This window comes from Colletotrichum phormii (genome assembly GCF_030913505.1).
Source record: "Colletotrichum phormii strain CBS 102054 chromosome Unknown BDP81scaffold_15, whole genome shotgun sequence".
Classification (NCBI taxonomy): Eukaryota; Fungi; Ascomycota; class Sordariomycetes; order Glomerellales; family Glomerellaceae; genus Colletotrichum; species Colletotrichum phormii.
This window is the reverse complement of record NW_026851457.1, coordinates 1,158,073-1,171,142: the sequence shown is the minus strand read 5'-3', so window position 1 is coordinate 1,171,142 and position 13,070 is coordinate 1,158,073. Positions and strand designations below refer to the sequence as shown.

Here is a 13,070-nt window from a genome sequence, read left to right as displayed (position 1 = left end):
TGTGTGCGTAGAGCCAACATGAGTGGACGAACGTGTAATCTGGGGAACTTTTTGAAATACCCCAAAGGCACTTTTTGAGAATCCTATCATCGGCTGACCACCGACCAGGGGCAAACTGATAAGCGGGAGAAGATGTCCAGGAAATTGTCGTACGCGTCGGGCGCATAGCACATCGGGCCATATCGCTTCTATCAGTCGATGCGACGTTGTACCCTTCATACTTACATTAGTGTAACCAGCACCATCCTTCATAATAGCTACGATGCCGCGCCGGGAGCTACTCTCTTGGCACCTCTGGGCGTTTGCTTGTTTTCGCCGCAATCCCATCTTCGCAAACTCTCAGCCTCAGCAAGATGGCAACTGACATTAGCCATACGCCGCCAGAGTATGCGGACCCTGAAAAGTCACTGGCGCAAGGGGAGAAGCTCAACATCAAGACGGCGCATAATCTCCACGACCAGGACATCGAACTCGAAAATGGACAACTCGCGGAGCTGGAGGTTGACATGGAGAGGGTGCTCGACGATGAGGGAGAAGGGGACTACGACGCCGATACCTCGCCATTTCCTCAGGTCAGAGCCGTTGTGCCGGAGACGGACGACACTGCGATTCCCGTCAACACGTTCCGCGCCTGGTTCCTTGGAATTGTATGCAATTGGTGATCCAACTGATGTGAGAACGCAATACTGACTTGCAGCAAAGGTTTTCGTCTTCCTCGGCGCCGGCGTAAATCAATTCTTCTCATTGCGCTACCCCGGTGTCCACATCGTGTCTCTCGTCGCAGAGCTGATTGCGTTCCCCATCGGCGTTGCTCTCGCTAAGATTCTGCCTATCAGCCGCTTCAACCCCGATCGGCACTTCAACATCAAGGAACATGCCCTCGTGACTATCATGTCCAACGTCTCTTTTGGCTTTGGCTCAGCTGATGCGACAAACATCATTCAGGCAGCCAGGTTGTATGGTTTCTACATCCCGCCAGGATTCTCCGTGCTTGTTGTCCTATGTTGTCAGCTCAGCGGATACGCCGTCGCAGGTCTCGCCATGCCGTGGCTCGTTAAGCCCGCGAGCATGATCTGGCCAGGCGTGCTCAGTAACGTCGCCCTTCTCAGCTCCCTGCACTCTAGAGCAAACGCTATCGCCCACGGATGGAGAATCACCCGCATCAAGTTCTTCATGATCGTCGGTGGATGCGCTTTCGTCTGGTACTGGTTCCCCGGCCTCATCTTCACGGGCCTCAGCTACTTCACCTGGATCTGCTGGATTGCACCCAACAACCTGGCCGTCAACCAGGTCTTTGGCATGGTCACCGGCATGGGTCTCTTCCCTCTGACCTTTGACTGGTCCATGATCGCGTACAACACGAACCCGCTTCTGAGTCCTCACTGGGCGGCGCTGAACGTCTTCTTCGGCTTTGCGTTTTTCTTCTGGATCATCACGCCGGCGATCTATTACACCAACACCTGGTTCACCTCGTACATGCCCTTCTGTACGGCCGACGTCTACGATCGATTCGGCAGCCTTTACAACGTGACGGAGGTTCTCACGAACAACGAGTTCGATCAGCAGAAGTACTCATCGTACTCTCCCCCGTATCTGCCCGCAACATTTGCTTTCGTCTACGGGTTGTCTTTTGCTTCAATCACGAGGTAAGTGCTGAGCCATGGCAATTGTCGGAACTCCTCTTCTAATCTTGTCCCCATAGTGTTCTGTCCCACGTCTACTTCTTCCACTTCGAGGAAATCGTTCATGCCATGAAGGGAACACTCAAGCTCGACATCCACGCGCGCCTGATGAAGTCGTACAAGACTGTAAAGTGGTGGTGGTGGTTGGTAATTCTCCTCGTCGTCTTTGGCATGGCAGTCGGTACCGCAGAGGGCTACGACACCGGTCTTCCATGGTGGGGAGTTATCCTTGCCTTCGTCATCCCTGCAATCTACATGGTCCCTTGTGGCATGATCCAGGGCGTCACGAACGTGGATGCCAACCAGCTGAACGTGTTGTCCGAGTTTATCGGAGGTTACATGTTCCAAGGCAAACCCATCGCCAACATCCTCTTCAAGATTCTCAGCACAGACGTCGTCGGTCAGGGGCTGTACTTCGCAGCCGATATGAAGCTCGGCCACTACCTCAAAATCCCGCCTACGACTCTGTTCTTTGCCCAAGGTCTTGCCACGATTCTCGGAGCACTGACCCAGACCGGCGTCACGCTTTGGATGTTGGGCAACGTCGACGGTATCTGTACCGAGGACCAGCCCAATGGCTTCTCCTGCCCCAACGGTCGCACGGTGTTCTCGTCCTCTGTCATCTGGGGTCTTGTCGGACCTGCCCGACTTTACTCCGTTGGCGCCATCTATTCCGGCCTCTTGCACTTCTTTTGGATCGGACTTATCCTGCCACCTATCACGTACTTCATCTTCAAGAAGACGAAGTCTGACTTCATCCGCAAGATCAACTGGCCGCTCATCTTCGTCGGAACCTACAATGTGCCGCCCGCCACTGGTATCAACTATTCTTCGTGGTACATTGTCAACCTGATCTTTAACAAGATTATCTACCGCAAGTTCTACGCCTGGTGGAGCAAGTACAACTATGTTCTCGCCGCAGCATTGGACACTGGACTTGCCATCAGTGGTATTGTCATCTTCTTCGCAGTCACCTACGGTAAGTCACCCCACACAGATCATTGAACTTTAGACTAACTTTGACCTTAGGCCCTAATGCGCAGTTCCCTGATTGGTGGGGAAACACCGTCTGGAGTGAAACCGCGGACGGACAAGGCCTGCCATGGCTGCAAATGCCGGATATAGGCTACTTTGGACCTGCGAATGGAACGTGGTCTTAGAAATACGTGCCTTCAAATTAGAACATAGTCTATTGATTCCTAAAGCGACACTGGACCGACTTCAAAGAGTGGTTTCCCGTCTAGCAGGCCCTTGCCGAACATGAAACTAAAGAGAACACTTCGAACAATTTCACTTACCCCAAGCGCGTCGATTCCTCCAGAATCCTTGATGATTGAGATTGCACCCTGAACGTGTTTCGAAGCCATGTGCATGTCACAAAGCATGATCTACAGCAGAAAGTCAGATTTATTCCTGGAGTATCACACTTGGTAAAAGAAAACTTAGACCTTAAAGTTTGCCTACCTCGTCGAATGACAACACCAATGCTTTCGCAACACCGGCTCGTCGTAATGACATTTCGTCAGAAGAAAGAGCGCGGCGCAGGTCGCTTATGTACTGAAGCTTATACTTGACTGCCCAGTTTCCCCACTCCTCCCCGTGATTGAGAGACAAATGACGGCTGGCTGCAAACAAGAATCCCTGGAGGAAGTCAATGTCGGTAGAGCCATAGAGCAGCCAGTTGTTCTGTATGTGGTCGAAATTCTCGCCGAGATAGCACAGCGTGGGGCATTGTGAATCCATGTTGGGAACAATGACTTGACCATCTACGACTCACCTGTCAGCATCCACCACCCTTGCAGTGCCAATGACCTCGAGCGAGCTTCAAAGACGGCAAAAACGATGTGTGGCGTCTTACAGTACGACAATAAAAAATTTTCTTCGGTTGTGGAAGACTTCAGAAAGCTAGCCAATGGCTCATGCTCGAATGCACCCGATATTCTGCCTGGGATTGACGGCGCTGCCACATGTTGTGACTCAACGATGTCTCTTTGTGATCGACTGACTTCAGGTTCTTTCCCTCCTCGTTGTCTCAAATTTACCGACCGACCGCGACTTTCAGCTATGATTCTCGATTCTGGATTGCCGAGATGGGCCAGCTGGCGTTTTCTTGATCGAGCGTGGGTCACCCGTGCTGCATGAGAGTGAGCCTGTTTCTTCAAGCGGGCTGAGCCTCTCTGGTTGGGATGCACCATGACGATGAATTCCATGTTGGTAATTCGGAGCGTAGCAATTATCAGGGAGTTTCGTCTCAAAAAATCACTCTTTTCGAAGAAGAGTTACGACAACTAGTAGTTTGAATATTAAAGTATCTCAGCAACAAGAATAAGAGATACTCGGAGAAGAGACAGATCATAGGTTAACACTGATATTTGTCAGCGGTGAAGTTGATGGCTTGATGTAAGCAGTCAGCACTGCCAAGGTGTACTCCTACTCCATCGAGCTTAGTGGTTGACTCTAGTCCAAATGAAGCTACCCTAATGCTTTAGGGCAGCATCGTCTACATGTGGTAAGGAACCTTGTCAACAAGCTGTTCGAACAAAGCTTCGAAAGCAGACACAATATCCTCTGGAAGCGGTCCTTGTTCGATCATGTCGAGATTGGCCTCCAGCTGCTCTGGACTCGAAGCTCCAATGATTACTGAATCTTCGTGCTCCTTGCTGAGGATACCGTGATACACCGTCCATCGAAGCGCCGCAGCATGGCCGCCGATTCCATGCTCAGACGCAACTTCAAGCGCCTTCTCCGTCGCCGCCATGATCGAGTCTTTGACGTACATCCCTGCGTATATGCTACCCACGGGAATCTTGAGTGTCATAAGACACCTGGTCAGTATCTTACATCTTAATCGAGACGAGTTGGAAAGTCTTACCGATGTATCATATCGCCCACCTGCTTTCACCTTCTTGTGATTGCCGGCAAAGAACCCAGCCGCAGCGGGGCTGTATCCGTAAAAAGCGATACCGTTTTTGCGCAAGACCGGGAACAAATCCTCCTCGCCTCCTCGCACGAGCGGATTGTAATGGCCCTGGTACACACTTGGCTTGATGAGGTCTCGTTCCTGACAAATGTCGACAAATCGCTGGACCTCGGCAGCGGAGTAATTTGAGATCCCCCATTTCTTGATCTTACCCTGTCGGATCGCCTCATTCATAGCCTCACAGGCCTCTTCAAATGGTGTCGTTCGGTCCGGCACGTGCAGATACTCGATGTTGATCTGTTTGATCTTTAGCGCCTTTAGGGATTCATCAATCTCTTTCAAGATTTTGTCCTTGGTGTGACATCCTGGCGATCTGGACGTGACTTTAGTATCGATCGTGAAGCGCTCTCCAGCGTTGGCTGCGCCGAGCCTGGGTTCAGAGCTTGTAGGCGCTTTGGGGGAGTACATGCGCGAGGTATCAAGCTGGTTGTACCCCCGTCGAGCAAAGACATCGAGAAATGCGTTCACTTGGTCGGGTGTGTCGTAGCGCGCCATGGGGTCGGCAGATGAATCTCCGACCTGCGGAAATCAGCTTTCTTGGAGCCAGGGTAGATCCTTCTCACGCCGTAGCCAAACTTACGTTCGCCACACCTAGCACGAGGTTGATGGGCAGTTTGGGGGCGGACGACATCATTGCTGTTGAAACTTGACGGCAAAAGCAAGGGGAGACTGGCTTGTGTGCGATCGTGTGATTGCTGCACGTTGATGGGATTAATACATCTGAGAAGTTAGCTAGGAATTTTGATGGAAATCTCTCTGCTTTTAATGGTTTCAAAGTCCGACTACTTTGTGGTTATCAGAATCATCAGATGCATCGGACAATGCGCCCAGTGCTACTCCTACTTGTTCGGGCAACTGCAACGATGAGCCACTGACTAATACGGGCATCAATTCGTCAGCAAAACAAAGCTTACCCCTCTGGTGTTGCGTCAGGGAATACCTATTCAGGCAATAAGCTATGGGACCATGTGTGACGCTTTGATGAGTTGAGCTGAACCTTCAGATGACCGGAGTTTCATACCGTGTCCCGACGGACTCGACGTACTACTCATTGCATCTTACTAATCTCCATCAATCTGATGATCCAATCATGGTGAGGAGCTCGCAGATTTGGGTAGTTTTCAGGTCGCTTGAGCTTTGAATCATGGCCTACTGCAGATAGCAGCAGCTTCGAAAGAGGAGGAGTTCAACAACGACATCACTCGCAGATATGGACTGACATCTCCGCGGAAAACATATCATTACTTCACCGAGTGAATTTTAGATCTTCAGCGTATCCCCAGTTCCCTCGTGTTTCAAACATTTCAAAGTCAAGACATGCAAGTGCATTCGACTCCAAGCGGGGTGTTGCGAGAATTGTCACGGACTAGTACAAAAGTTATATTACGACAATAAGGGGCCACTACATAGCCTCAACGGAACCAAACGTGACTTTTGCTTGGCCAGAGTCCAGATGAATGATCTAGTGCAGCAATGGATTATTTCGCAGGTCTATATAAAGTCCCAAAGTCTTGGAGAGGTGAAGTTGGCGAGATTCATTGGATCTTGACTGCCATCAAATTCTTGGCCGCCAATACCGACGCGTGTCTGCCAAGGTGTGGGGAAGTTTGGTCCCGTCACGCGTCGAATGACAATCGTCATGAGCCAAGATGAGTTCATGATAGCGCTGACGAGCTGCGCAGACGTCAGAGCACGGCCGGAGAGCCGTGTAGCCCCCAAGCTTCTCAGGATCCGGTATGATCGTGCCACGGCTCGGCTTATCATTTCGTCCAATCCAAACTTCTCTCCGTCGCTTGGGATGACCGCATGGGCTTAAATTTGAAGTCGAAATCTGGAAGGTTCTTATCTTGGACAAGACAACCAAGAGACTTGGCTGGCATTATTGTGCGCCCCAACGCCCCGGCCATCTTGGTCCTCACTTCTCAACCCCAGCGCTACGCCAGTACGGGTGATAAAATCACACTGCTAGGTTCTTCTGACTTTACCTCAAGTTTGGCATGCTTACAGGCTGTCTAATAGTTCTCTAGATCAAGTTTCCTAGTCGCTTGGCTAGGGGCTGAAGGCTATATCATCATATATAAGAGGGCAACGAAGCGCGCATGATGGTCGCCCGGCTGCTTCCGTCAACTACTGCCATATCTTCCGGCTCAGTTTAAAACATCGAAGGCAATTATGGTAAACGTCGGCAAAAAACTCTACAATCTTTTTGCGCCCAGTGCCGACAAAGGCGAAGACGGCCGTGATGTCTGGGGCTCTCGCATATCCTTCATCTTCGCCGCGATGGGCGGTGCCGTCGGTCTCGGTAACCTCCTGAGGTTCCCCTCAATTGTATACAACAATCACGGCCTTCAATTCTTCATTCCATATCTGATTTCACTCTGCTGTCTGGCCATACCCACGTTACTTCTCGAAATCAGCATTGGTCAAGCTTACAGGGGAGGTTGCGTCCTTGCGTGGCATCATGCCAACAAGCGTGCCAAGGGCGTTGGATTCGGTGTCGTTTACATCGGCTACGCCATTGTGATCTACTACGTTCCGATCATCGCCTGGATTATGACTTATTTCCGGTCCTCATTTCATAACCCGCTTCCATGGACAGGACGGAATACCGAATTCTTCGAGGGAACAGTTCTCCAGAATGTAGACCCTATCGCTGGAAACTTGACGGCAGATGGTAGTGCTGTCCAAGACTATACGGCTTACCCCGGTATGGGGATGGTCACCGAGATTACTTTGTGGAATCTGTTCACGTGGTTTGGTGAGTATACGTACCTGTGGTTGCATGCCCAAATTGTCCATCGCATCTTATGACTAACCTTTCCCGGTATACTAGTCGTATGGCTGTGCATGTTCAAGGGGATCGGACTCACTGGCCGAGTAGTGTACTTCACAATGGCAATGCCGATAATCCTCATGATCGTTTTGATCGGGCGTGGATGCTCTTTACCAAACGCCATTGATGGCATAAGAATCTACTGGACTGAGTGGCACGGTGAGAAGCTTGCGTCGGGCACCATCTGGCAAGAGGCTTGTGGTCAAGTCTTTTTCAGCACTGGAATCGGCATGGGGTGACGTTCCACTTCCTTGAGCTTTTGGAAGAGGACCTCAACTGACATGAGCTCCAGATACTACACGAGTTACGCTTCCTACAACTCCAAGTACTCCAATGCCGTCCAAGACGCTCTGATAATTTGCATCTCCAACTCTCTTATCGAGATCATCGGCTCAATGTCTGTCTTCGGGATCGTTGGATACCTCGGTATGCACCCCGACACCAGCGAAAGACTCAACACATTTGTCGTCGGATTCCTCACATACCCGGAAGCCATCGCCGAGATGCCCGCCGCAAACTTTTGGGGCGTTCTCTTCTTTGCGACGCTCTTCATTCTGGGTCTTGGATCAGCGTTTGCACTTTTGGAGACTTTGGTGACCATGGTCTGCGATACAGACTGGGGCAAGAAGTTCTCCCGCCCTTACGTATCGTCTGTCATTGTCGTTGCCTCGTTCCTCATCTCTCTACCATTCTGTACCGAGTTTGGATACGTTCTTGTTGACGCGGCGGATACTTGGATCAACTATCTAGCTCTATTCTGGATTGTGTGGTGCGAAGCTGTGTGCGCTACCACACTCTACCGCTTCCGCGATGTTGTTGATCAGTGTGGCCTCCTATCATGGTCCTTGTACAACATTCTTGGCTACATCGGAGGCACCATCATCGGCCTCGTTGTCGCTCATTCAGTATCTCCGGAAACCGGTGCTGGTGTTGGTTTTGGGATGTTCATCGTCGGCATGATCTCTTCGGTGCTAGTCTCGTCGGACCCTACAGCTTACACGCCTAGACTCTTTTCAAAGAACACATATCTGAGACGATTTTGGTATCTTACATCCTACTCTGTGCGTACTCGCGATCGGCCGTTCACTGACGGTGTTGGTTTGCTTGCTTACTGATTCTCTTAGGGTAATCAACTACGCCGAGACCTAAATGCCACGATCTCCGTCAGCGGACAGTGGAAGATCCCGGCCATTTGGGGATTCATCCTCAAGTACAATACGGCGCCGATTGTGGCGATCGTATTCTCCTTTTCCTACCCCAACTTCTATGCCAAGAATCGGATGGACCCGCTACACATTGCTGGGTTTGCCTTTATGCACATAGTTCTTGTCAGTTCCCTCGTTGGGCTGATCATGCCCCGCTGGTTCAATATCCTCGTTCCTGAAAACAAGAAACTCGAGGGCGACTATCCTGTCATGCCTGGCATCATCTTTTCGAGAGCCAACGCGGAGGGAACGCTCGATATTGATGGGGTGGCACAAAATGCCCATGATTCTACCATCGATGCTCAAGAAATTTGCGATGAGGGACACCCGACCCGAGAAACAAGGTCGTCGGAGGAAAAGATCGCTGACAAGCAACAGTAAGGCGGTCTGGCACATGTATGTTTGAGTACCAAGTAAATGTCCATTGACACAAGTAAACAAGCGAGTGCAAACGATGATTTGCGTCATAAGTCGCGCGGGCACGAGCCACTCTCTTCGTGCCTCTATAGGAAGGTGATGAAGACAATGAACGATTCGCGGGCTTGGAGTCCTTGGCACCAGCACCCGAGATATGTCCACGTACTTCTGAAACGTAAGGAGGAGCGCCTTGAAAGACTAAGTTTCGGCTGGTGTGACTCTTGCTTTTGGGGTATTGGCCGCAGTGAGACTACGTGTTTTCCCTTGAAGGGTGCTACAATAGCACAGAATCAAAGAGGTTGGTAGCCAGTCGATACGGGCTCTCCGCAACAGCATCCCTGCAAGCCAAGACCCCAATGCCGAAAAAGGATGGTGGTTTGTACACCGACGATTATGAACGAATGATGGTCGTCTTTCTATGAGGAGTTGATCGGCGGTGGTGTTACCTGCTCGTGACTTCATAAGAGCTCAGGTGCGCTGTAATGGTCGAAAACTGTCTTCTCCTCCCGTTGCTGCAAGTTTTGTTCCGTGATACTATCAAACAACGCTTTCTCCACGCTGAATCCTCAGCATCAAGAAGAATCAACATGAAGGTGGTCAACCAAGTAGCAACGCTCTTCTTCGTGTATGAATCCGTCAACCTTCTTCACAGAGACTTGTCGCTAACATCAACAGCGCGGCACCGATTGTTGCCCAGACCAGTTCAGAATCGTTTCTTTACTCGATCCTGCCAACTGATTCACTGACACCCCTTCCTACCCCGGTGCCGCTTCCTACCGTGGTGGAAGACGGCTGTCCCACCGCAACAGAGCTATCCCTGTGTCCCAGTTGTACCGGCGACGCACCGCAATGCGTTACGGTGTCGACTCTGACGCAGTCATGCGGCTGCCCTAGTGTAGCTGCGACAGAGAGCTTCACATTCGGCTGCGACAAGAGTGCCTGCCCTAGGGTTGGCTGCAGCACCAGCTACACCATTGTCTCTGGCGAGGAGGCATGCACAGGTAGTGCGAGCGTGTCTGGCACGGCCATAACGACCGACGTGGTCACGGTGACAACGACACAAGCGTCCACGGCCGCGACGGGTTCGCAAACCGGTACGGCATCAGGTGCCTCGGGGTCCTCGGCTTCTGCTAGTGCGACACCAAATGCGGCAGGAAGACTGGCCGTCCCTTTCAAGTTTTGGTAAAAAAGCACTTGAGGATTATGTTCTCATACATGGATGAGATGTATAAAAAATGGCTGCGTAAACAATGCCCCCGACCCTTTCTGTAGAATGAATGGTAGTGTGGAACTACCCAATGGTAGTCTCTCTTCGCCTGATTTCGTCTTCCAAGGCACGCACGTGCCCTTAATAGCTCTTGATATCAGTTTAACATAATGAAGACTCAAGTTGCTGTCCACGTTTCGGGCGTCCATGACTCCGGGCTGAAGTCTGGCCAGTAAAGGCCCTGAGCCCCATCATGGTAGATCGATGCATCTATGAACTGCAAGTCGAGAAGTGGCTGCGCCAGAAGCTCCTGCAACGACGGTTCATTAAGTGCCATACCAGCGGTCGTGTTTTGCTCCGCGAAAGGTTGATTGAGACTGACTGCAGCATCCGTGAAAGCAGCCGTCGTATCGTTCAGCAAAGCCGTCGAGTCTGCCGCCATGGCGAAATCACCACGGCGTATATGAGCTGCGGCCATTGTAGGCTTCATAGCGTCGATGTGATGGCAGAACTCCTCGGCTGCATAGTTGCCATTATCTTTCAGCTGAGACAAGAATTGAGCAGCTTCTTCAAATTGTTCCCTATCGTTGTGGCTCTCCTTTCCGCTTAGAAGGCTAGATGCCGCTAGGATGGTGGCGGCTGAGAAGAGGTACTGGGTGTAGAAGTAGTCAAACGTTGCAAAAGAGCCGTCGATCCAACATTCCGTCAGAAGTCGACAGGTATGACGAGCGCAGCGGATGCAAGTTTCTGCGAGAGTCATGGCGGTGGCCGGGACTCGAGGTTCTGGGGTCTCTGGTGTTCCCCAAGATGCTACATGTGTTCGCAGCACGTGGAGTAAAATCGGACGGGTAGTGCTGATAGCGCACTGGAAGAAATTAGCGGGTTGATACCCCCTCTAGTAACGATAGTCTGGCTAACTACCTGATTGAAGTTGAGATGCAGCGAGATTGGCTTTGGCATTCTTTCCGATGTAGGCTTTGAGTCAATGTGAAGCTGCGGTGGTAACTCCGCCGACCACCCACGGAGATCCTTCAATGCCTCTTGAACCCTGTGGGATAATGATGTGTCTTGTGCTCTTCTTCGATATATGGAAGGCACCACCTTCCCCAGTAAACCGGCGAGCTTGACACTGGCAACGAAGTAGGATGCATCGGCAAAGTCATCCGCTATATTATCGTCGACAACCGGGTTCGATGGCAAATCCACTTCAATATCGATGTCTTGGACGGCAACTGGGTGGCTTAACTTGGCTGCCCACATCCTGTCAAAGATGTAGGCTGTCCACCATACCCTAACTCTGTGCTCCCGGGCGGCTGCGTCCCTGAGTTGAGATTCGGGAACGTTCAGATGAAGGCCCATGACAACGGCAAGCCTGGTTGCGGAGCCGGCAAAGGTGTAGGCAGTATGTCGTCGGTTGAGCGCAAGGGAGTAAAAAGACTGTCAAGACTTAGAAACATTCAACCACACAACAAAGTCTTGCAGTAATCTTACCAGCAACAATCGTAACTCAACAACATCGATTCTCGGTCGCTCACTCACGATACGCAAGATGCGGGTTGCCCGTGCAAAGTAGCCCATGCCAGGGAAGTGCTTTTCCGACGTAGCAGACCGGGTCGAGTACATGGCGCCAATAGCAAACATTGCCCACAGCTTACTTTTGAGAAGGGAATCGCTTTCAGCTGGGTTCTGAAGTGTCTGTTCCAAGGCATCCAGAATAGAGCTCTTTCGGATAATGTGGTAGCAGCGGCTGACATATCTCAAGGCAACTCCGACAAGAAAACGTGCTCTTGCCGGGCTAGGCCAAGGGCAGTCTGTATCAGACAGAGCGAGCAGCCTTTCATCTGTGGCATAGTTCACCCGCGGGATGTGACTGCTCTCAGCTGATGAGATTGCTTGGCGGAAGCGGGTAGCAAATGCGGCGTCTGAGGCCTCGCCAATGAGGATTGGCGTGTGCGGAATATTCATGTCGAAGAACCATGGTCGTTCATCAAGCGATGGCGCTGGTATGGCAGTTGCATTGCTGTCTGCTGTCTCTTTTACCGGGGCAACAACTGCGATGTCTGGGAGCAGGTTGGCTGCTCGAGGTTGACTTCCAATGCTGTCATTGCTCTTCAACCGTTGATTTTCGGCAATGAGGTCATCGATGTAGCTATGGGTAATTTAGTTGATAGTTCGTTACATTTAACACTCATAGCCCAGAAGTGTTACATCCAAGGTAGGCTACGACTTTAACATACCGTTGGCTAACTTTGACCATGCGGTTTCGTCGAGGGTACGTGCATTCTATGCCCTTGCTTGCTTGGCGACAATTCTCACACGGTTGACCACCCGAACACCTCACTTTGCGAGAGTGACACCTACGGCAGCTGATATGGCGAAAACGCCAGTGTTAACCATGAGGGAACCTTCCGCAGCTTTGCGGCGCGGCAAGTGATACTCACGCTGTAGGTTTGGTCTTTGGTCGGGATGAAGCCGACGAGGATACCGGAGCGGACCTCAAAGCAACCCTATCTTCCGCACTGGACGCGTCGCCTTCCGATGTCATGGTGGTCTATCGGTATGCCGGATTAGGATATTGCCCTCGTGAGGTCCGATGTTTTCGGGAACCGTGAAGGGACACCGATGGGCTCAGTGGATATTTGAAGACACCCCTTCACCTTCCAAAGTTCCTATGACTTGTGACGTATTCCTGGAATACCATCGCTGGGTGATAGTCATCAGCACTAGTTTGGTAAAGGTTTCTTTG

The 13,070-nt window shown here is 51.2% G+C and overlaps 6 protein-coding genes across 6 annotated transcripts; 3 read left to right on the top strand and 3 right to left on the bottom strand.

Moving 5' to 3' along the window:
- Positions 1 to 353: 353 nt before the first annotated feature.
- On the top strand, positions 354 to 2,842 carry BDP81DRAFT_324971 (OPT family small oligopeptide transporter; the record flags this gene model as incomplete). Its single annotated transcript, XM_060584938.1, has 4 exons — positions 354 to 647; positions 703 to 1,646; positions 1,703 to 2,661; positions 2,712 to 2,842. 4 exons carry the CDS (start codon positions 354 to 356, stop codon positions 2,840 to 2,842), a joined length of 2,328 nt encoding a protein of 775 aa, XP_060443138.1.
- Positions 2,843 to 2,881: 39 nt separating this feature from the next.
- BDP81DRAFT_493869 (uncharacterized protein) lies at positions 2,882 to 3,966 on the bottom strand (the record flags this gene model as incomplete). The annotated part of the gene is made up of 3 exons (XM_060595367.1): positions 3,541 to 3,966; positions 3,147 to 3,448; positions 2,882 to 3,070 (listed from the first exon to the last, which is right to left on the bottom strand). Exons 1-3 carry the CDS (start codon positions 3,890 to 3,892, stop codon positions 2,882 to 2,884), a joined length of 843 nt encoding a protein of 280 aa, XP_060443137.1. The 5' UTR covers positions 3,893 to 3,966.
- Positions 3,967 to 4,182: 216 nt separating this feature from the next.
- On the bottom strand, positions 4,183 to 5,293 carry BDP81DRAFT_493867 (aldo/keto reductase; the record flags this gene model as incomplete). The annotated part of the gene is made up of 3 exons (XM_060595366.1): positions 4,183 to 4,488; positions 4,555 to 5,181; positions 5,243 to 5,293. The coding sequence occupies 3 exons, from the start codon at positions 5,291 to 5,293 to the stop codon at positions 4,183 to 4,185; spliced, it is 984 nt and encodes a 327-aa protein (XP_060443136.1).
- Positions 5,294 to 6,834: 1,541 nt separating this feature from the next.
- Positions 6,835 to 9,081, top strand: BDP81DRAFT_462911 (Sodium:neurotransmitter symporter family protein; the record flags this gene model as incomplete). The annotated part of the gene is made up of 4 exons (XM_060593954.1): positions 6,835 to 7,420; positions 7,496 to 7,730; positions 7,788 to 8,556; positions 8,620 to 9,081. 4 exons carry the CDS (start codon positions 6,835 to 6,837, stop codon positions 9,079 to 9,081), a joined length of 2,052 nt encoding a protein of 683 aa, XP_060443135.1.
- A 623-nt stretch (positions 9,082 to 9,704) lies between these two features.
- BDP81DRAFT_396481 (uncharacterized protein) lies at positions 9,705 to 10,303 on the top strand (the record flags this gene model as incomplete). Its single annotated transcript, XM_060588194.1, has 2 exons — positions 9,705 to 9,742; positions 9,793 to 10,303. The coding sequence occupies 2 exons, from the start codon at positions 9,705 to 9,707 to the stop codon at positions 10,301 to 10,303; spliced, it is 549 nt and encodes a 182-aa protein (XP_060443134.1).
- Positions 10,304 to 10,502: 199 nt separating this feature from the next.
- Positions 10,503 to 12,869, bottom strand: BDP81DRAFT_324795 (fungal-specific transcription factor domain-containing protein; the record flags this gene model as incomplete). Its single annotated transcript, XM_060584919.1, has 5 exons — positions 10,503 to 11,189; positions 11,246 to 11,761; positions 11,864 to 12,473; positions 12,562 to 12,690; positions 12,766 to 12,869. The coding sequence occupies 5 exons, from the start codon at positions 12,867 to 12,869 to the stop codon at positions 10,503 to 10,505; spliced, it is 2,046 nt and encodes a 681-aa protein (XP_060443133.1).
- Between the last annotated feature and the right edge of the window lie 201 nt (positions 12,870 to 13,070).